The sequence below is a fragment of the Scyliorhinus torazame genome, chromosome 25, assembly GCF_047496885.1.
Source record: "Scyliorhinus torazame isolate Kashiwa2021f chromosome 25, sScyTor2.1, whole genome shotgun sequence".
In the NCBI taxonomy this organism is placed as follows: domain Eukaryota; kingdom Metazoa; phylum Chordata; class Chondrichthyes; order Carcharhiniformes; family Scyliorhinidae; genus Scyliorhinus; species Scyliorhinus torazame.
In genome coordinates, this window is record NC_092731.1 from 30,216,012 (window position 1) to 30,240,137 (window position 24,126).

Sequence of the window (24,126 nt, forward strand, 5' to 3'; positions counted from 1 at the left end):
TCCAAATCTTCTGAAGGGTATAAATTTCCTCTGATAAGAATAAGGATCATCAGCCTACTTCATGCCAGCTGGGTCACTGTCTGTGCGGAGTCTGCACGTTCTCCCCGTGTGTGCGTGGGTTTCCTCCGGATGCTCCGGTTTCCTCCCACAGTCCAAAGACGTGCAGGTTAGGTGGATTGGCCAGGATAAATTGCCCTTAGTGTCCAAAAAGGTTAGGAGTGGCTATTGGGTTATGGGGGTAGGGTGGAAGTGAGGGCTTAAAGTGGGTCGGTGCAGACTCGATGGGCTGAATGGTCTCCTTCTGCGCTGTACGTTCTGTGTTCTATACTCTTGATCCTGATTATTATCCAGTGTCCTCTGGGGGATATTTCAACCCACATAACGACCGGGATTCTCCGACCCTGCGCAGGGGGGCTCAGGTGGGAGAACTGTCTATTTAATGTATTTTTTTGGTATAATGATAACAGCCACCTAGTTTTGTTAAATATTTTTCGTTTATTTTTCTGTTATTAGTTATGTAAAAATTCTGTTTGAAAAAAGCTTTAATGAAAACAATTTATAAAATAAAAAGGAAAGAGCATGAACCTGATTTCCATCCTTTTAAATATATTTATGTATACTTACCGGGCTTGACATCGTAACACCCGCCCACACATTATCCTTCCACCTAGCCAGCGTGACCGGCGCGAATCGCTACTGGTTTTCAAAAAATGAGAGCCAGTTGTGATGACCACACTGGGGCGCGGAGTTGAGTATCGCTCTCGGGTGGTGAGGGGCATGGCCAGGCCATGCCTTGGCACTGCCTCCTGGCACTGACAGGGGCAGGCCTCTAGGGAGCCCCCATGATTGTTGAGGGTTGGGATGGGTGTTGTGCATGCCTTGGGGACGTGCGGTGCCAGTGATGCAAAGGAGGGTCGGCGCCAGTGAGGGCGGGCTGGGCGGGGAGTGTGCCCTGATGCCGGGGATGAGGAAATCAGGTCACCCTGATACTTGCATGGTTAGGGGGCCTGATCCCTGGGGCGGGTGGGGTGGGGTGGGGAGTGCCATCGGCGTGCCCTTTAAACGTGGTGTCCCGATCTCAGAATCCCAGCGTTGTTGGTATGTTTAGCGGCCCCTAAGCTGGTTGCGGGATCCTCACCAGCACTTTGCAATTGCACAGAGTCCAGTTAAATCAGGCGGGAAAAGGCATTTGCGAAGCCAGCCAGGGTCTCACAGCTTTTCTCGCCTGATTCAGCACTCTGTGCATTTTGGGTAAAATGTTGTCAATGTATGAATTATGCTCGTCATTATTTTTCCAGCAAATTCTAGGCCCACCACTGTGTTCTGGGACTATCCGAGAGCTCGTGACATCTGCACAACTTTTTATATCTGCATGAAGCTACTCGAGACCAGTATTTTACTCCGCTGTCTTGATTCCGCGGGCAGCATGGTGGCACGGTGGTTAGCATCCCGGCTCTGGGTCACTGTCCATGTGGAGTTTGCACATTCTCCCCGTGTCTGCGTGGGCTTTGCTCCCACACCCCAAAAAGATGTGCTGGGTAGGTGGATTGGCCACGCTAAATTGCCCCTTAATTGGAAAAAATGAATTGGGTACTTTAAATTTATTTTTTAAAACTGTCTTGATTGCTGGGAGAGTAATGGTCTATGTTCTTCACTGGTTTCCAATTCTGAGTTAAGGACAGGAAAGAATACTATTCTAAAGTGCTGTCGTGGTAAGCAGCATCACTGCTATCCCGCTTGCAAATCAAAATGAAATTTGGACCTAATAAACTTCTCATTTTCAGAGATATATTTTTGCTCCTTTTGTACTTGCAGGATATTAGTAACAAGAGAAATCCCCGCCTTGTACCGTACAACCTCCTGGATGAACGCACAAAGAAAACAAACAGAGATAGCCTGTGTGAGGCTGTCCGCACCCTGATTGGTTATGGCTACAACATTGAACCGCCAGATCAAGAAGCCAGTATGTAAACCTGAAAGAATTATTCAGTTTGAATATTGGTAATAGATCGGCTTTAACGACTACAGGGAAATACTGTAATACATGGTCCAACTTTATGTCACTGGACGACTAATCCAGAGGCCTCCGGGTAATGCTCTTGGGACATGCATTCAAAACCCATCATGGCAGCTGGCAGAATTTGAATTCTGTTAATAAATAATTCATGGTAAGATTCTTGGCGGTGTGGATGAGCCGAGAGATCTCGGTGTCCATGTACATAGATCCCTGAAAGTTGCCACCCAGGTTGATAGGGTTGCTAAGAAGGCGTACGGTGTTTTAGCTTTTATTGGTAGAGAGATTGAGTTTCGGAGCCGTGAGGTCAGGCTGCAGCTGTACAAAACTCTGGTGCAGCCGCATTTGGAGTATTGCGTGCAGTTCTGGTCGCAGCATTATAGGAAGGATGTGGAAGCATTGGAAAGAGTGCAGAGGAGGTTTACCAGGATGTTGCCTGGTATGGAGGGAAGATCTTATGAGGGAAGGCTGAGGGACTTGAGGCTGTTTTCGTTAGAGAGAAGAAGGTTAAGAGGTGACTTAATTGAGGCAGAAAAGATGATCAGAGGATTAGATAGAGTGGACAGTGAGAGCCTTCTTCCTCGGATGGTGATGTCTAGCACGAGGGGACATAGCTTTAAATTGAGGGGAGATAGATATAGGACAGATGTCATAGTCATAGAATCTACAGTGCAGAAGGAGGCCATTCGGCCCATCGAGTCTGCACCGGCTCTTGGAAAGAGCACCCTACCCAAGGTCAACACCGCCACCGTATCCCCATAACCCAGTAACCCCACCCAACACCAAGGGCAATTTTGGACACTAAGGGCAATTTATCATGGCCAATCCACCTAACCTGCACATCTTTGGACTGTGGGAGGAAACCGGAGCACCCGGAGGAAACCCACGCACACACGGGGAGGATGTGCAGACTCCGCACAGACAGTGACCCAAGCTGGAATCGAACCTGGGACCCTGGAGCTGTGAAGCAATTGTGCTATCCACATGGCTACCGTGCTGCCCAAAATTGAATTCAAATTTCACCATCTGCCATGGCGGGATTTGAACCAAGTCTCCAGTGAATGACTCTGGGTCTCTGGATTAATAGTCCAGCCTCAATACCACTACGTCACTGCCCCTTCCCCCGTGTCAGAGGTAGGTTCTTTACTCAGAGAGTAGTAAGGGTGTGGAATGCCCTGCCTGCAACAGTAGTGGACTCACCAACACTAAGGGCATTCAAATGGCCATTGGATAGACATATGGACGATAAGGGAATAATGTAGATGGGCTTTAGAGTGGTTTCACAGGTTGGCGCAACATCGAGGGCTGAAGGGCCTGTACTGCGTGGTAATGTTCTATTTTATTCTTCTCTAAATAAGCAATATAAAGCTCGCCTCAGTAATAGAGACCACAAAAGTAGCATTGATTGTTGTAAAAGCCCATCCTGGATCACTAATGTCCCCTTTAGGGAAGGGAATCTGCCGTCCTAACCAGGTCTGACCTACACGTGACTCCAGACGCACAGCAATGTGGCTGACTCTTAACTGCCCCTCTGAAATGGCCCAGCGAGCCACTCCGTTCAAGGGGCAATTAGGGCTGGGCAACAAATGTTGGCCTTGCCAGCGATTGCCCATTCCCTGTGAAAGAATTTAAAAAACAGCAAATTGGCAGTACTTGAATGGTTATTTAATTGTTGGTTATTCACTATTTGTACTCCCTCTGGGGTATGCTTCACTCATTCAAAATATTTTGGGAATTAAAGTGTTGGCTACTTAAAAATTCTATCTTTTAATCCCTCATGTTTGTGTTTTGTTGTGTTAGCTGCCCATATCCCAGGTGTCGGTCGCAATGAGAAAGTACGGCTCTTCCGCGCTGAAAAGTCCTATGCAGTGAAGACTGGGAGATGGTACTTTGAGTTTGAAGCTGTGACTATAGGAGAGATGAGGGTAGGATGGGCACGACCAGAGTGCAGACCTGATCTACCATTGGGTGCTGACGATCTCGCCTTCGTATTTAATGGATTTAAGGTCTGTTTTAACTTCTGTCTTTCTAATTTTCTCTCCATCTCTCATGAAACTAACTTCACATTATGGTATGGTTCCAAGACGGTGAAACTCTTCTCTAATCATGTGAGGTTATAGTGTCATGTGAGAGAATCTTTAAGAAATGGGTGTTTATCAAGTAGCTGCAGTGATGTCAGAGTGTGGGTGAAGCTGGGATGTCTGTCTGTCACTTTCGTTTTTGAGTTGGCAGCTACAGTGTGTGTTTGATTTTGTTTTCAGAGGTGGATAGCTGCATTCAAAGCAAGCAGCTGTATAATCTCTCTCTTTACAAGCTAAGGAATGTCTCCAGATCATTGATGATTTCAAAGTAATACCTGTTTCTGTAGAGCATTTAAACCTGCTGTCTTTATTTTAAAAGTGATCTGACTTCTGGATGCACTTTAGGAAAGATTAAGGGTTACTGTATTCTTTGGGGGAAGTATTTGAGTTGATAGTTGCTAAGATGTTTACTGTGTGTTTATAAAATTTAATTGTATTCATATAATAAACATTGGTTTGTTTTAAAAGTACTTTAGATCTCTGTTGCATCACACCTGTGAAGTGGGTCCTTGTGCCCCCCCATAACCACAATCTATTAAACGTTGTGGGTTAGGTGAACTCCATGATACACTTTGGGGTTCTCTAAATCCTGGCCCGTAATATCCAAGCTTGACAGCTGGGGTTTATATTTTCTCCAGGAACGATCACTGGACGAGTGCAAACGCTGGTTGATTTCATCCACTAGTAACTAGCTTGGCCTTTACATTTCAATCAGCAATTTACAAATCAAAGAGACACGTGGAAACCAGAGTGGCAGAGCTCACCACTGATTATTTGAAATGCTTTTGTTAATAAATTTCTGTCGAGCATGAGGCAAATTCCAAAGATTGAGTTTATAATTTTCTGTGCGTATAAGCATGATCACAAATCGCTCATTACTTTAGCAGATGAAGAGCACTTTCAAATACTCTGATGGAAAATTTTAATAAATCTCTGCTTGTCATGAACTATTACGTTTTCATTTTGTAATTTTCAGTTTGTGTTTAATCTGTTACTGGTTCAGCAAAACTGAATAACAAATTAGGTTCATGCTGGTCAGAAGCTCCTACTTATCACCCGTGGTGTCACTGATTCTTTTGCCCTCTGTCAATTCTTTGTGCCGCAGGGTCAGCGTTGGCATGTCGGGAGTGAACCATTTGGCCGTACCTGGCAGTCCGGTGATGTGGTTGGTTGTATGATTGACTTATACGAAATGAACATCATGTTCACGCTTAATGGAGAGATGCTGATCAGAGACTCGGGTTCTGAGCTGGCTTTCACAGATGTCGAAATTGGCGATGGTAAGTTCTGGCTGGGATTTGGAAAGTTACGGAGAAGGATTTACTCGGCAGGTGATGAATAGCTTAGTTTCTTGAACAATACCAGCCCCCCAGTGAAGAACAATGCGGACTCCTTAAGTGACAAAATAAAAGCTCTGAGATAACGTTTTCTCAAACAGAATTCCAGAATCTCGATTCCAATTTATAACTCTAATGATTGGAAATTATGGCAGAATGTTACGGCCCTGTCCTGGCAGGGGCGGGAATGGAAAATGCGGCGAGCCATTCAAAACTCCATTGACTTCGGTTGGACCGGAATATCCCACCAGCGGGAGGGCCATAAATTTTCACCCTATCGTCCAACCAGTCTAACAGATAAGATGAAAGAAAAGTTCACGGTATTTATTTTGTATACAAGTGTACGTAACCACGATTTCAAAATCTAGCTTGAATTGGTTCAGATAGCAAATTAGAATGGCACCTGCACAATATTTCATCATATTCTGTAACAGATAGCAGTTAGGTATTCAAGCATTGGAAACCCAGATTATTAAGCTGCGTTTTATAGGGTTGAAGACTCAGGACGGCACAGTGGTTAGCACTGCTGCTTCACAGAGCCAGGCACCCGGGTTCGATTGCGGCCTTGGGTGACTGTGTGGAGTTTGTACGTTCTCCCTGCGTCCGCGTGGGTTTCCTCCGGGTGCTCCGGTTTCCTCCCACAGTCCAAAGATGTGCAGGTTAGGTAAATCAGTCGTGCTACATTGCCTTAGTGTCCAGGGATGTACAGGTTACAGGGATAGGGCAGGAGAGTGAGCCTAGTGCTCTTCTGCACTGTAGGAGTTCACTGTAGGGCAGCACGGTAGCAGAGTGGTTGGGCAGCATGGTAGCATAGTGGTTGTGCAGCATGGTAGCACAGTGGTTAGCTCAGTTGCTTCACAGCGCCAGGCTCCTAGGTTCGATACCTGGCTTGGGTCACTGTTTGTGCGGAGTCTGCAAGTTCTCCCTGTGTCTGTGTGGGTTTCCTCCGGCTGCTCTGGTTTCCTCCCACAGTCCAGGTTGTGCAGGTGCATGTTGGGGAGATTGGCCATTCTAAATTGCCCTTCGTGTCCAGAAAGGTTAGGTGGAGTTACTGGGTTATGGGGATAGAGTGGAGTTGTGGGGCTTAAGTGGGGTGCTCGTTCCAAGGGCAGGTGCAGACTTGATGGGACGAATGGCCTCCTGCACTGTAAATTCTATGTTCTGTGATTATGTGACACGCTATTTAGTCCAACCTTAAAAATACTGTGTTTTTAAGTAGTATTTTAAGTTGTATTGACCTTTTTCAGGGTTCGTTCCTGTGTGCAGCCTGAGCCTTTCTCAGGTCGGACGCATCAACCTGGGCCAAGACGTCAGCAGCCTGAGATATTTCACCATATGTGGTTTGCAGGAAGGCTTTGAACCCTTTGCTGTAAATATGAAACGGGACATCACAATGTGGTTCAGCAAAAGTTTGCCTCAGTTTGTTCCTGTTCCCTCCGATCATAGTCATGTTGAGGTAAGGCTTGAAGTTATTCAAGTGTACAAGTGATGGAATTTACTGGTAATTCGACTATAGAAGTGATCAAAATTTTATTGTGAATCCATGTATAACATATCAATGTGGATTACTGAGTGCAGTTTGGGCTTCATACTTTTGGAAGGATGTTGAATAATCTGGAATAAAATAGAAAACTCTCGCAGCACCCTAAATGAGGCAACATCAGTCTAGCGAGAAAAGAGTTAGCAGAAGGAATTTTAATGGGAAGTGAGCCTGTGGGAGGATTAAATTGGGAAAAATTCCAAGCATGTCAGGAAGCCATCTCTAACTTGCTGGCTTCTGGGTTTTATGAAGGTGGGACTCGCTCCCAGCAGGCAGGACGGGAGCTTGAGGCTGGCGGCCTTTGATTGAATCTGCTTTGTCGGCTTTGATTTGTGGACGTACAGAGGACAACTGGGACTTCCGGGACTTGGGGGGGAGACCCAGCAACCGTTGGGAGAAGTTAAATACTTTTACAACACTGCTTGTAGGCCAAGAGAATTTTCCCAAACCCGCCCTTACCTGCATAGATATAAAGCCCCTGGAGGCTGGGGAGCGCACCTCGCCCTGGATTGAGAACTAGACGCCCAGCACACCGAGGGGGTTTACGGGGGTGGGCAGTTTTTGGCAGGCCGGGTCCACGCGTGGCCGGTGCCATGTTGTATGGCGCTGCCATTCTGCGTCTGTGTCGGCAGGTAAAGCCAGGGGCGGCTGCTAGCCCCCCACCAGGCAGAGCATCGGTGCGGGGGCGGCTCTGACTTTTCGGCCGTAAGACCAGACGGATCCTGCGGACATAGCCGCAGAATCGGAGAATCCCGCCTGCGATGTTTAGAATATGGTTTGAGTACAAACACCAAAAAGGACAAAAAAAAAACCAATAGTAGTAGTTAGAAAGAATATGTTGGAAGAATCTCGAATACAGATTGAAGTGGATGATGTAACACTGGAACAAGTAGGTGAGTTTGTCCATTTAAGACAAATAATAACAAGATGGCAGATGCGATGCAGATGTTAGAAAGATATCTATAACCAGATTAATTTCTTGAAATGGAGCATGACAACAAGAAAACGCAAGCTAAGATCATAAGACAGAGGAGCTGTATTAGGCCATTCGGCCCTTCGAGTCTGCTGCACCATTCAATCATGGCTGATATTTTTCTCATCCCCATTCTCCTGCCTTCTCCCCATAACCCCGATCCCCTTATTAATCCAGAACCTATCAATCTCTGTTTTAAAGACACTCAGTGACTTGGAGTCCACGGCCTTCTGCTGCAAAGAGTCCCACAGATTCACCACCCTCTGAAGAAATTCCTCCTCATCTCAGTTTTAAAGTATCGTCCCTTCAGTCTGAGGCTATGCCTTCAGATTCTAGACTCTCCCACTGGTGGAAACGTCCTCTCCACGCTCAGTCTACCTCGACCTCTCAGTAACAAGCTCAGGATGTTATATTTTATCCATGTTCCTGTCTACCTCATAAACCTTCACAATGAGCAAAGACCTGTGGAATAAAATAGTGGCCGTTGTAATCTGAATGCTAAGACGTACATTGAAGATACAGTGCAGAAGGAGGCCATTTGGCCCATCGAGTCTGCACCGGCCCATTTAAGCCCTCTCTTCCATCCTATCCGTGTAACCCAATAACCCCTCCTAACCTTTTTTGGTCAAAAGGGCAATCCACCTAACCTGCACATCTTTGGACTGTGGGAGGAAACCGGAGCACCCGGAGGAAACCCATGCAGACACGGGGAGAACGTGCAGACAGTGACCCAGCAGGGAATCGAACCTGGAACCCTGGCGCTGTGAAGCCACAGTGCTAATCACTTGTGCTACCGTGCTGCCAATCATTTGTGCTACTGCGCTGCCTATGCTAAAAATTCCACATGCGGACCATCAGACAAATGAAGAGGTGCTTGAAATTGCAGGAATAGAAATAACACTTTTTTTTTTAAAGTAAGTTTTTCAGTTCAGCGCTGAAAAGCTGGAGATATCTGTTGTGGAGGGCAGCAGAATGTGGGGTTGTCCTGTGGGTAGTTTGATGCCGGATGCCGCAATGTTTGCGTGGGGATGGAGCAGGACTGATGAGTGTGGCATATCATGACAGCCGACCAGTAGGAGTGGCGACTGAGCTGTCTGATTCTATGGAATTCTCTGAATATTATTGATATGACTATATCTATGTGTAATCGTGATCGTTCTGACATTATCAATGTTTTATTTTTTAATTTAGAGTACCCAATTAATTTTTTCCAATTAAGGGGCAATTTAGTGTGACAAATCCATCTACCCTGCACATCTTTGGGTTGTGGGGGCGAAACCCATGCAAACACTGGGAGAATGTGCAAACTCCACACAGCCTGTGACCCAGAGCCGGGATCGAACCCGGCGCCGTGAGGCAGCAGGGCTAACCCACTGCGCCACCATGCTGCCCTTAGACATTATCAATGTTATTGGAGCTGACACTTAACCTCTGTATAACACCCATTAATTGAAAGTGAGATTAGTTTAAAGACCAATGGTCTCTTTGGAAACTTGCCCTCAGCATGAATGAAAATTAGATTACTGTAAGAAGACAAGTTAAATTGTACTGTCGTATTGACTTCCTTGAGTTTAGTTGTGGAACATTTAACCGTAAAGATTGAATCTGTTTTTAATGCAGGTTGCAAGGATTGATGGAACAGTTGATAGCCCTCCTTGCTTGAAAATCTCCCACAAAACCTTTGGGTCTCAGAACAGCAACACCGACATGCTGTTCTTCCGCCTCAGCCTGCCTGTTGAGTTCCATGATACATTCAAGTGCACGCCTGGGACCACGCCATTGACCAGAATGACCATCCCAGAAGAAGAAGTAGAAGATATCGATGTGGATTCGGAGTTTGAAGTCCTTAAAAAGTCAGCCAGCCGGACTCAAACTGAAACACCTGCCAATGATAAAGAGGGCTCGAAGGAAGCACCCAAGGAGGTGGCCAAGGCAGAGAATGATAAAGATTCCTCCTCTGAGAAAAGTAAACATAAAACTAGGTTAGTACTTTTGAGGTTCTGTGGATAGATCAAGATGGTTGCTGAGAAAAACGAAACAAGCACTGATTGCCAGCGAAGTTTGTTGTTGTTGCATTGGCTGCAGGATCCACAGAGGAAGTTGCAGGAGACCTTTAAATATGACTGTTGAAGAAATTCCCGTCTCAATTTGACGCCATTCGTGAATTTCAGTCTTGTGTCTTCAAATTCCATGTCCCTATGTTTGTGTAAAATAAAAATGGCCCACCATAGACCCTTTGGGATGTCCCATCTTTCCAGACTGAGAAACCCTTTGGGCAGAATTTTGAGTGTGCCGGATTGGTGTGCACCCGACTGTAAGAGTGTAAACTAGCACGTGGTGATGTTGGCCGTGCGTCCTGATGTCATCCCGCACTCGTGTGATATTGCAGTCACTTTAATATGTGTAGCTACAGCTATGAAGTACAGATGTACAAAGTTTGACCTGTCCCCATTTCTTCCATTGCCAACCGACGAAAATGTTGGGGTTTGGGCGCTGGACCTCTGGATTCTGGCTACTGGCGCCATTTTCACAAAGACAGAACTTCCCTATGCAACAATCTCGATCTTAAAACAGTGCAACAAAATTCTTGTGCTATTTTTCACCACAAAAGTACTTCCCCATATACTCTTACCCTTTTCAAGGATGATGCTTAGGCTTGATGAAACCATGAGAGAGAATTTGTCTATAATTGTGTTGATTTCTCTATCCTGATATTTATAATATTCAACGTCACGGCTCCTCTTATTCATTTGCTGCATTGTAGGTTCCTATTCAAAAAGAAACCAGCCTTTATTGCTCCACCTCCAGTGATACCGACTGTGCCCCGACTGATCGAGGACGTTGTGCCAGATGACAGGGATGACCCGGACATTATTTTGAACACAACAACGGTAAATAGTCAACTGGAAACGGTAAAAGAATTACAAACTGACAGAAACAACTAAACCCCATTTCATTCAAAGCTACTGACTGTGGGCCGAAGGATCCGAAAGTTACAAAGCACAGAGCATCGTTCTCACGATGGCAAATATTGTGACCTATTTACAAATATGGTTTCGCTATTTACATACTCAAGAGTTGGCCTTTTGGGCCTTCAAACCTGCTCCATTACTCAATTAGATTATGGCTGATCGGATTGTGGCTTCAGTGCCACCTTCCTGCCTACCTATTTTGACTCCCTTGTTAGACGATGTTTTCTACCCCTGCTTTCAAAATATTCAATGCCCCTTCATCTTTTGCTCTCTGGCGAAGAGGGTTGCACAGACGCTCGGGTCTCTGGGAGAAAAACGGTTCTCATCTCCATCTTAAATGGGAGACCTCTTATTTTTAAATTACTCCCTATTTTAAGTCTCTCCCATTACGGAAAACTCCCTCTCAGAATCTACCTCAGCAGATCTCCTCAGGACCTCATGGGCGTGACTTAACGACCTCGTCGCGCCTGACTTGGTTTCAGGACGAGGCCGTTGAATCTCGCTCGATTTTCAGCATTGAAACGTCTTGCGGGATGTAACGAGTCCCGCAAGTCGTCGCAATCTGGATCACGCCCTCACTGGGCGCCATCCAGATCAGCATATTTAAATGAGCCAGGAGGAGATCGGAGCAGCCAGATAAAATGGTGCCCGGATCTGTGAGGTGCCTTTCCTGCTAGGCTCGCCGGCAGGAAATTATTCTGTGTGGCCTTGGTGGAGAGAAACGCCCCGAGGCCAAAAGAACTGGCAAAGTGCCATTGAATAGTGGGGTGTTTCTTGGCGCTGCCGGGCCTTGGGAGGCTCCGGTGCGAACATATTTAAGTGAACCTAACTGCTCGCTTAAATATGCAAATCCCTATCCGCCCGATCTCATTAGATCTCTCGAAGCGTCCGGAGCGCGCAAATCTCGCGAGAGGCCTCTTGCGGAATTTAACAGCCTCGTCACGTCCCAGGTCAAGCACAACGAGGCCACACGATAGGGCCCTCTGTGTTTCAATAGATCAGCTGTCATTCTTCCAAAGTCTAATACAGAGTTGTCCAACCTTCATCCCAGGAGTCAATCACGTGAACGTTCTCTGAATGGCTCCTAATGCAATTATGTCCTTTCTTAAATACTGTAGTAAACAATGTGGTCAGATGATTGTAACATTTTATTTTTCTTCACGTTCCCTTGAACTGACAATCTGTCAGGACAATACATGCTATGGAATTTTGGGGTTGTATACTCCCATACCTCAAAACCATCTACGTTTTGAGAGCAAAACGTGGACCCAGCAATTCTAGCTGTTTTAGTTTGGTATGTCGACTGTTTATTCCCATGCCAAGGTGCCATGAGAAAGTGGTGGTGAACCATCTTCCAGCAGCTTGCCCTTAGAGAAGATTGAGGACTGTCACATATGTGTCACATCCAAGGCTGGACTGGGCCATATAAAGGTAGCAGGTGACTTTTGATGGAAGGCATTATTAGCAAGCCAATTTTTACTGGTGCAATCCCACAAGTTGCCTGATTTATGGAATTCAATTTCACAACTTTGGAGTGGTGTGAGCGCTCAACCTCTGAATTGCCCGTCCAGTTTAGCAACCAATACACGACTGTGATTGTGCAACACTCCAATCGACCTCTCACCCATATTGTAACAAATGCCCATGGCAAAACCTAATCTAGCATTTCTAGTTTCTAATTTTGATGCTTTCTTTTGGCAGTATTACTATTCTGTGAGGATATATGCTGGGCAGGAACCAGGAGGAGTGTGGGTTGGCTGGGTGACTCCTGACTTTCATCAATACGATGGCAACTTTGATCTAACTAAAGTTCGCACAGTAACGGTCTCTGTGGGAGATGACCAAGGAAATGTCCATGACAGGTATTTTGAGTTAATACACTCATTCATAACTTTTTCCAAATCATCAAGCACTTTTCTATTCCTGTCTTGCAAACAAATTAAGTTCTTGATATAAATTCTGATCTCAGCTTTAATCAATCGCTAATAATATGTGTAACTTACTTTTCGGGGCCATATCTTCCGTGGAATGTCAAACACAGGATTGCTGCTCCATTCCTTGTTACTTACCCTGAAATGAAGCTGTACCTTTCTCGCCTGACTCCCGTGAGCCCCGGATCTGGATGGGTCAGTACTGTAGTTACCAAGGAATTAAAAGGGACTTTAATTCTTCTGATGATTTCTGGATAACTATTGCTGAATGACAGTCGGTTTAAATCCGAGTTTTGAACGGTTCCCACTGCTAGGCAATTGCCAAACGGACATTTAAACTTTCTGGCCAATGGGAGTGCAATTCTTACATGGGGACTTCCCGTGCTCTCCCCAGCGGATCATTGGAGAACTACCCTGGGTTTGACACCCCAAGGAAATTATGGGCTGCAATATTTCAAGATTAAAGTCTATAATTACTTCCTATAGTATTGCATCGTTTGTACACTTCAGACTTAAAGTTTGTTGTAACATTTTGCTTGGGGTAATGGCTGAATTGAATCAATTTTAAAAATAAATTTGTCCATCCCTGAGGACATTTAAGAGTCAACCACATTGCTGTGGGCCTGGAGTCACATAGAACATAGAAAATACAGCACAGAACAGGCCCTTCGGCCTACGATGTTGTGCCGAACCTTTGTCCTAGATTAATCATAGATTATCATTGAATTTACAGTGCAGAAGGAGGCCATTCGGCCCCCTGAGTCTGCACCGGCTCTTGGAAAGAGCACCCCACCCAAACTCAACACCTCCACCCAACACCAAGGGCAATTTTGGACACTAAGGGCAATTTATCATGGCCAATCCACCTACCCTGCACATCTTTGGACTGTGGGAGGAAACCGGAGCACCCGGAGGAAACCCACGCAGTCACGGGGAGGACATGCAGACTCCGCACAGACAGTGACCCAAGCCGGAATCGAACCTGGGACCCTGGAGCTGTGAAGCAATTGTGCTATCCACAATGCTACCGTGCTGCCCTGAAGAACAAATAAATCTACACTATATCATTTTACCGTAATCCATGTACCTATCCAATAGCTGCTTGAAGGTCCCTAATGTTTCCGATTCAACTACTTCCACAGGCAGTGCATTCCATGCCCCCACTACTCTCTGGGTAAAGAACCTACCTCTGATATCCCTCCTATATCTTCCACCTTTCACCTTAAATTTATGTCCCCTTGTAATGGTTTGTTCCACCCGGGGAAAAAGTCTCTGACTATCTACTCTATCTATTCCCCTGATCATCTTATAAACCAAGTTGCCCCTCATCCTTCTCCGTTCTAATGAGAAAAGGCCTAGCACCCTCAACCTTTCCTCGTAAGACCTACTCTCCATTCCAGGTAACATCCTGGTAAATCTTCTTTGCACCTTTTCCAAAGCTTCCACATCCTTCCTAAAATGAGGTGACCAGAACTGTACACAGTACTCCAAATGTGGCCTTACCAAAGTTTTGTACAGCTGCATCATCACCTCACGGCTCTTAAATTCAATCTCTCTGTTAATGAACGCGAGCACACCATAGGCCTTCTTCACAGCTCTATCCACTTGAGTGGCAACTTTCAAAGATGTATGAACATAGACCCCAAGATCTCTCTGCTCCTCCACATTGCCAAGAACTCTACCGTTAACCCTGTATTCCGCATTCATATTTGTCCTTCCAAAATGGACAACCTCACACTTTTCAGGGTTAAACTCCATCTGCCACTTCTCAGCCCAGCTCTGCATCCTATCTATGTCTCTTTGCAGCCGACAACAGCCCTTCTCACTATCCACAACTCCACCAATCTTCGTATCGTCTGCAAATTTACTGACCCACCCTTCAACTCCCTCATCCAAGTCATTAATGAAAATCACAAACAGCAGAGGACCCAGAACTGATCCCTGCGGTACGCCACTGGTAACTGGGATCCAGGCTGAATATTTGCCATCCACCACCACTCTCTGACTTCTATCGGTTAGCCAGTTCGTTATCCAACTGGCCACTATCCCATGCCTCCTTACTTTCTGCAGAAGCTTACCATGGGGAACCTTATCAAATGCCTTACTAAAATCCATGTACACTACATCCACTGCTTTACCTTCATCCACATGATTGGTCACCTCCTCAAAGAATTCAATAAGATTTGTAAGGCAAGACCTACCCCTCACAAATCCGTGCTGACTATCCCTAATCAAGCAGTGTCTTTCCAGATGCTCAGAAATCCTATCCTTCAGTACCCTTTCCATTACTTTGCCTACCACCGAAGTAAGACTAACTGGCCTGTAATTCCCAGGGTTATCCCTAGTCCCTTTTTTGAACAGGGGCACGACATTCGCCACTCTCCAATCCCCTGGTACCACCCCTGTTGACAGTGAGGACGAAAAGATCATTGCCAATGGCTCTGCAATTTCATCTCTTGCTTCCCATAGAATCCTTGGATATATCCCGTCAGGCCCGGGGGACTTTTCTATCCTCAAGTTTTTCAAAATGCCCAACACATCTTCCTTCCTAACAAGTATTTCCTTGAGCTTACCAGTCTGTTTCACACTGTCCTCTCCAACAATATCGCCCCTCTCATTTGTAAATACAGAAGAAAAGTACTCGTTCAAGACCTCTCCTATCTCTTCAGACTCAATACACAATCTCCCGCTACTGTCCTTGATCGGACCTACCCTCGTTCTAGTCATTCTCATATTTCTCACATATGTGTAAAAGGCCTTGGGGTTTTCCTTGATCCTACCTGCCAAAGATTGTTCATGCCCTCTCTTAGCTCTCCTAATCCCTTTCTTCAGTTCCCTCCTGGCTATCTTGTATCCCTCCAATGCCCTGTCTGAACCTTGTTTCCGCAGCCTTACATAAGTCTCCTTTTTCCTCTTAACAAGACATTCAACCTCTCTTGTCAACCATGGTTCCCTCACTCGACCATCTCTTCCCTGCCTGACAGGGACATACATATCAAGGACACATAGCACCTGTTCCTTGAACAAGTTCCACATTTCACTTGTGTCCTTCCCTGACAGCCTATGTTCCCAACTTATGCACTTCAATTCTTGTCTGACAACATCGTATTTACCCTTCCCCCAATTGTAAACCTTGCCCTGTTGCACGTACCTATCCCTCTCCATTACTAAAGTGAAAGTCACAGAATTGTGGGCACTATCTCCAAAATGCTCCCCCACTAACAAATCTATCACTTGCCCTGGCTCATTAACCAGTACCAAATCCAATATTGCCCCTCCTCTGGTCGGACAATCTACATACTGTGTTAGAAAAGCTTCCTGGACAAACTGCACAAACACCACCCCATCCAAACTATTTGATCTAAAGAGTTTCCACTCAATATTTGGGAAGTTAAAGTCACCCATGACTACTACGCTGTGACTTCTGCACCTTTCCAAAATGTTTCCCAATCTGTTCCTCCACATTTCTGCTACTATTGGGGGGCCTATAGAAAACTCCTAACAAGGTGACTGCTCCTTTCCTATTTCTGACTTCAACCCATACTACCTCAGTAGGCAGATACTCCTCGAACTGCCTTTCTGCAGCTGTTATACTATCTCTAATTAACAATGCCACGCCCCCACCTCTTTTACCACCCTCCCTAATCTTATTGAAAGATCTATAACCAGGGACCTCCAACAACCATTTCTGCCCCTCTTCTATCCAAGTTTCCGTGATGGCCACCACATCGTAGTCCCATGTACCGATCCATGCCTTAAGTATGTAGGCCAGACCAGGTAAGGACAACAGATTTCCTTCCCTGAAGGACATTAGTGAACCAGATGGGTTTTTATGACAATCGACAATAGTTTCATGGTCATCTTTAGACTTTTAATTCCAATTTTTAAAAAATTGAATTCAAATTTCACCATCTGCCAAAGCGGGATTCGAACTAGGGTCCCCAGAGCATTACCCAGGCTCTCTGGATTACTAGTCCAGCGACAATACCACTACGCCACTGCCTCCTCTATTAGCAATATAACTTGCAAAACAATGTCATGAAATCTAGCAAATTAAATGTCAAATCTATGTCTGAATAAAATAATGTGTGAAAAAGGTATTTGCCTATTACTTTCCACCTCCCCCTCCAATTTGGCAAAACAAGCTGAAAATATTAGCTGCATTAAGAATTATTGAACTAAATTGTGAAAAATACAAGATGGGCAAATAGAATTATAAATGGGATAATTAAGGTCGCAAAGATCTGGGTGAGGAAAACCATTTGAACAATATTGAGCAACATTGGTAAAGCATAAGAGGAAAATGATAAGCCGTCCATCTCATAACTTCAACCACGAAACCTATGAAATGTATGCAAGTGCAACACCTGGTTTGGAATTTGAAAGTTTCCTGTGCTAAGGTAGATAGCTACTTCTCATAAACTCTCCAATATACATGCAGGACTTTACTGAAACAATACATGTTGACCACAGTTTTGATAAAGAGTCATCCAGACTCGAAACTTTAGCTCCGTCTCTCTCCACAGATGCTGTTAGCCCTGCCGAGATTGTTCAACGGTTTCTGTTACTTGCATGTTGATCATGCAATATATGTTGCAGCATTATTCATTTAGTTAAGCCAAATGAAACTAATATAGAGGCACTGGAGAGGATGTATCGATGATTTAAAAGGATGAAACCAGAAATGTATGTGTATAACCTATCAGGAAAAGATGAACCATCTCTCCTCTCCCCTCTTAGAAAAACGAAGACTGAAGATTGACCTAATAGAGGACTTTAAAATGATGAAAGGTTTTGATAGAGTGGGTACAGTGAGAGTATTTCCTCTTGTGGGGAAGCGCATAACTCGATGCCATCATTGTAAGATAGTCACCAAGAAAATCCAATAGGGAATTCAGATGAAATATCTTCACCCAAAGGAAAACGAGACTGAAGAACTTGCTATTACAGCGTGTGGTTGAAGCGAATAATGTAGATACATTTGAGAGAGATGGAAAGAGAGGGTTACTATGATAAATATAGGTGAGGAAGGATGGGGGGGGGGGTGCTGGAATAGAGTATAAACACTGGCATAGACTGGTTAGAACAAATGGCCTATTTCTGTGCTGGATATCCAATGTAACCCTATATTTTGCTGAAGATAGCAGACACGATATTTAAAGACACTATTGTACATTATTTGAAAATTCATAACTACTTTTCATATTATTTGTGAATACAATTACATATTTTTTAGGGCAGTTTAAACTATTGTACTTGAAAACACAATTTAAAAACGGGGTGAATTGCTCGCCATGTTCACTAGGAGCTCCTGGTGCTTGCAATCACCGAACAAGAGTTAAAACCAGCACTTGTTAATAGTTTAAGTCACAACTTGAGGAGATGAGTGGAGCCTGTATGGAATCATAAGTAGCTTCAAGCTGAAATTTGTAAGTGAATACTGTCGGTAATCAGTTCAAAGTTAATCTTTCTTGCAATGAAGAGCAGACTGAGCAGGCAGCTTCATACAATTTAAGAGTTTTTTGCCATGTGGTACATTTGTTGTCCATTCTCAGAACACCAGGCCCGGAATTCTCCGAACATTGGGATTCTCTTCCCGCTGGCGACACACCTCTGCTCGCAGGTTTCCCGGCAGCGTGGGATGGCTTCAATGGGAAATCCCATTGACAAGCTACCGAGAAGCACATGGCTGGGGGACTGGAGAATACAGTCCCACATCAATAGAGTGCAATGCAAAGTTTGCTTATTACCCGTGGCAGATTGAGTTTTGTAAATAGCCATTTACCATTTCTGCACAATCTAGCTGTATGCGAGGCTATGAGGGCTGTTTTATGTTGGTGCACCTTGGTAGATAGAGACCACCAAAATGAGTTTTATTGATTTATTTTCAATTCTATTCCAAGCCCAACAGATGTACAAATGGTGCATTGAGAAAAGAACTGTAACCATAGCGTGAAGCAGTTACATTTTGCATTACAGTGCAAACTTGGTGTAAAAGTATGACTTGACAGTACAAGAATGAGATTGACTGGGAGTGGATGTCTCACTTTGTTCACTTTTGGAGTTAGCCTGGACCTTCATAGGGGGCTGGTTTAGCACAGGGCTAAGTCGCTGGCTTTGATAGCAGACCAAGGCAGGCCAGCAGCACGGTTCAATTCTCGTACCAGCCTCCTCGAACAAGCGTCGGAATGTGGCGACGAGGGGCTTTTCACAGTAACTTCATTTAAAGCCTACTTGCGACAATAAGCGATTTTCATTTCAATTATCCTCCAATTTCCATGTCAGATTTAGTTTCTCAGCAATGTAAAGCATGTGGAGTTTGTACCATAAGACACTTAAGTTCTGTTTTTGTGGCGAAATCAAGATCTTTGGACACCATTGATGCTTTTTCTCTCGACAGCATGAAGCGCAGCAATTGTTACATGGTTTGGGGAGGTGAATTCAGTAGCAACTCCCAGCAAGCAAGCCGCAGTAATGTTGATCTGGAGATTGGCTGCCTTGTCGATTTGGCTACAGGTCTCATGACCTTCACAGCTAATGGAAAAGACATCAACACCTACTACCAGGTAATGGCAATTTCTTAATAGGTAGATGAAAAATTCAATTTTTACTCGAGCCAACCAAATGCATAATCAGGAACATAAGCTGGAATTTTATGGCCCACTTTGTGGCAGGGGCGGGAATGCAGCGAGCCATTCAAAAATTCATTGACTTCGGCAAGACTGTAAAAATCAGCCCCCAGGAATAGACTATTCAGCCCGTAAAGTCTCTTAATTTTCTAATGATATTTGTCACATTAACACTGCAATGAAGTTACTGTGAAAAGCCCCTAGTCGGCACATTCCGGCGCCTGTTCGGATACACAGGGATAATTCAGAATGTCCAATTCACCTAACAGCACGTCTTTCGGGACTTGCGGGAGGAAACCGGAGCACCCGGAGGAAACCCACACAGACACGGAGAACATGCAGACTCCGCACAAACAGTGACCCAAGCCAGAATCGAACCTGGGACCCTGGCGCTGTGAAGCAATATTGCTAACCACTGTGCTACCGTGCCACCCATAAGGGTTTGAGATTAAGGTTATGTCACCTTTTCCGAGACTCCCCTCCCAATGAAATGCATGATGTTTTACAAGAGTAGGTCAGAAGCTGGGAACTGTAGAACAGATAACTTGCCTCCTGACTCCCCCAGAGCTTGTCCACCATCTGTAAGGCACAAGTCAGGAATGTGATGGAATACACCCCACTTGTCTGGGTGAGTACAGCTCCATCAGCACTCAAGTCAGTACCAGCAGCCCCACTTGATCAGCAACCAATCCGCAACATCAAACATTAACTCCCTCCACCACCAGCACACAGTGGCAGTACGGTGTACCATATACAAGATGCACTGCAGCAACTCACCAAGATTTCTTCAGTAGCTCCTTCCAAACTTGCAGCCTCTACCATCTAGAAGGACAAGGGCAGCAGGTACATGGGAACCCCACCACATGCAAGTTCCCCTCCAAGCCACTCATTGGAACCATAACCCTGTCCCTTCACTGTCACTGGGTCAAAATCCTGGAACTCCCTTCCTAACAGAATTATCGGTGTACCTACACCATATGGATGTCAGCGGTTGAAGAAGACCATCATCTTCTCCAGGACAATTAGTAACGGTTAACAAATGCTGACTTTCCAGCAACATTCTCATCCCATGAAAGAAAGAAATGACCAACCGTTTTCAGAACCCTCCAGAATTTCTCCGACTTCAGACTGGCTTCCCAATGAGTCCAGAGCGAAGCAGCTATTTGGAGATAACCTCCCAGCAGTAGGCCTGGAGGCCAGCGGACCCTCCTCTCATTGTCCCAGTGAAGATGAAACGGCCACATTCTAACCACAATCACTCGTGTGGAGGAGTATACTGATGGGGCTGTCAGCTGTGGTTCTTTATTTTTAAATCCTGTGCCGGCAACTAGAGTCCACGGCCTCTAACTGGGACTCCCACATCGCTGTTTCATCTTTAATTGATGTCGCCATAGGATCGTGGTGGAGGAGGTAGAAGTCAGATACCAGTGTGATTGAAGAAGATAGATGATTCTGTTCCATGGGAAAATGCAGCCCCACTGGTTACTACTTCCATAGGTCTCTTACATGGCACGTTGTCAAATGCCTTTTTGAAGGCCTTGTAGATACAGACATCCCTGCCCACTATTTTAGTCCCGTCCTCAAACAGTTAGTCACGACTGGCCATTTTCTTTAATTAGCTCCAGTTAAAGTCACTCTGAGACTGCATACAGATGCACTCCCTACTTGTACGCTCCTGGTCTTCATTATGCTAGACTAGTCAGTAACCCTCCTTGTCTTAATTTGTGTCGAGTTCCATGCCACTTGCCCAACGGAGTCAGCACTTCTCCAGCAGTGCTTTCTCCTCCCAAACCTGTACAGATACCACAGGGATGATTCCACTTTCCATTCTTAGCTCTCCCCTCTTCTTCAAACCTGTCTTTAGAGCCATACATCCAGTTGTCTCTCCTGATCCTACTCCACTTGATCTCTATTCCCTCCGATGTGAAGTACCTTGGGGCATACTGTTACCTTCAAGGCACTATACGGAGTTTGGTGCTGGCTGGAGTAGTTTTGATCCCCTGCTACACTGAATGTAACAAATGGTGTGTTTATTCTCACTGGAGCGACGGAGGTTGAGGGGCGACCTGCTAGAAGTCTGCAAAATTATGAGGGTCATGGACAGGGTGGATAGTCAGAAGCTTTTTCCAAGGATGGAAGAGTCAATTACTAGGGGGCATAGGTTTAAAGGTGCGAGGGGCAAGGTTTAGAGGAGATGTACGAGGTAAGTTCTTTACATAGAGGGTAGTGGGTGCCTGGAACTCGTTGCCGGAGGAGGTGGTGGAAGCAGGGCCGATAGTGATTTTAAGGGGCATCTTGACAAATACATGAATAGATGGGAATAGAGGAATACGGACCCCAGAAGTGTAGAAGGTTTCAGGATAGAAGGGCAGCATAGTCGGCACAGACTTGGAGGGCCGAAGGGCCTGTTCCTGTGCTGTACTTTTCTTTTCTTTTTTGTTGTGATTTAATCAGCACTCCTCAAGATTTGAAAGAAGAAAGCAAACATATCAGACTTTCTGAGTTTAGAAACTAAAGTATTAGCTCAGGTTAGTAAAGATGCCCTTTAAACTGATTTTGAAAGAATAGCGACCTAGCAAATTGGCACAATCTTGCCAAGCATGGTTAGTTATAATCAGCAAAGTTGCTAAGAACACAATATTGTAAATGTTTCAGACAAGGAAATTTTCCAATTTTTGTAAACTCTGTATTTGAGAGATTTAAACATTATTGAGCCAGAATGTGAAGGAACTCAATATCCTTTGTCACAAAATAGTAGGATGAGAAGTTTACAATGCCATGGCATTGCTCAAACTAGTCATCACTTTCACTCGGCATCACTCTCACAACTTTTGTGACATTTATGCAGAAATAATGTAGTAAGTGTATTCAAAACAAATTGGATAAATCTATTTTTATTTACTCACCTGATGAAGGAGCTGCGCTCCGAAAGCTAGTGATTCCAAACAAACCTGTTGGACTTTAACCTGGTGTTGTGAGACCTCTTGCTGCGCCCACCTCAGTCCAACGCCGGCATCTCCACATCATGGCTATTTTTATCTGTCGGACTTCAGCTGCAATTAACGTTTTTAATGCTGTTTGCTTTGTTTTATTATGTCGAATAGGTTGAACCCAGTAAGAAGCTATTCCCTGCAGTCTTTGTTCAACCTTCCAGCCAGAATATGCTCCAGTTTGAGCTTGGAAAGCTGAAGGTATGTATGACATTGGGATGTGGGACTGTTGCTAACTTTTGGTTGGCTCTTAATTTGGCTCTGTTTAATCACGTTTGCTCAAGAGTCGCCAGGTATCTTTCGACACCGCCTCAAGGTTCAGAACCGAATACTGATCAATGACTCGATACACCAGTTAGTAAGTTCAAAAGCAATGCTCATTTGTTTACACACAGTCAAATCTACTCATGCATAAACTCCACAAACTAAACTACCACTATTACTAAAGCCTATACTTAGCTTCGGGTGCCCACTCAGTCAGAGGAACAATGGCCGTTGCTCGGTTCTGAGGCTGCTGGGTTGAGCTGTTTACAGGGTAGCAACTAGGAGCGTCTATCTCGTAGCGTGCGTTGACTTGGGACTTACTTGGTCTGGTGCAGCTGCTAGGCTGGTCTCTCTCTTCGCTGAGAGCCAAAGGAGGAAGATTTTCCCTTGGGGGATACCTTTTATACCCAAAAGGGCTTCGCGTGCTTTTGGGCGGGCCTTGAACTTGGCCTCAACTAATTGGGTCCTTCCCAATCATCTGTATCGATTTTCCTCCAATAGAGGGGTGGTTCCTTGATCGCTGGGCATGTCCTGGTGACTGTTAGTCAGCTTTGTCTTAGCTTCCTCTGGCGCCGGGGAGTCTGCCTTAACATTGTATATCTAAATGTTTCCCTTTTGTCCCTGGAGATGGCTCATTAGTATGTAGATTGTTTGGTAGTTTCTGTCCTGTCTGAGAGTTTACGGTTCTAACCAACAGACAGAGTTTGCACCTGTTTGTTTCTTAGCATTGTCCAATTTTCCCTGGATTCTTTTCAAGTGTCCATTTTGTAATCGGGACGTGGCCATCCCAGATGGCTACAGGACATGGAATTACTATTACCGCTTTACAGAGCTGATCTTCTCGCACACCATTACACTTTTGTTTTGTGTTTCGTCACAAAAGCAGTGGAAATTCACGCACTCGAATTATGCAGTGAGGGTTCAGGGTCCTGGGGTATTTGAAGCTCTGATCATGTCAGGAGCCTTTGTGCTGGTGTACATGTGATTCGATTCCTAATGTAAACCCACCCCCGGATTAAACTTCATGCAGTTCAGGAGACAATACAGTTCAGCAAAACTCCAAAACTCATTCATCCACTTCTGCAAAGCAGCTTGTGGAAAAAAACGCTCCCTGGATCCCAGTTATGTCACAGGGTGGGATTGTCCAGCCGAAGGCTTGGGGGCCCGAGTGTCCCGGGGTGGACGCCAGAAGCGATTGTCGGTGTCTCTCCTTCTCCACTTCCTCACAGATACAGCAATATGGATGGTATCGTTGAACCCACAGCAGCTGCCCTCGTGGTGCTGGTGGCAGCCAGTCACGGCAGCAGCATCGACGGAGGGTCAAGGCGGCAACTCGTGTGCAGGCCGCTCACCCTGAGGACCAAGGCGCCCATCAGGCCGGGGAGGGACCCAGAG

The 24,126-nt window shown here is 45.2% G+C and overlaps 1 protein-coding gene across 10 annotated transcripts in view; it reads left to right on the top strand.

Moving 5' to 3' along the window:
* Positions 1-24,126, top strand: part of LOC140402452 (ryanodine receptor 1-like) — a 497,733-nt gene that overhangs the window by 158,134 nt on the left and 315,473 nt on the right. For all 10 annotated transcript variants that reach the window (XM_072490240.1, XM_072490241.1, XM_072490242.1 and 7 more), the window contains 9 exons: positions 1,816-1,963; positions 3,815-4,020; positions 5,201-5,375; positions 6,680-6,888; positions 9,566-9,927; positions 10,710-10,836; positions 12,619-12,779; positions 19,249-19,414; positions 22,582-22,668. In XM_072490240.1, the coding sequence (XP_072346341.1) occupies positions 1,816-1,963; positions 3,815-4,020; positions 5,201-5,375; positions 6,680-6,888; positions 9,566-9,927; positions 10,710-10,836; positions 12,619-12,779; positions 19,249-19,414; positions 22,582-22,668 (1,641 nt within the window). The remainder of the gene's footprint in view (positions 1-1,815; positions 1,964-3,814; positions 4,021-5,200; positions 5,376-6,679; positions 6,889-9,565; positions 9,928-10,709; positions 10,837-12,618; positions 12,780-19,248; positions 19,415-22,581; positions 22,669-24,126) is intronic.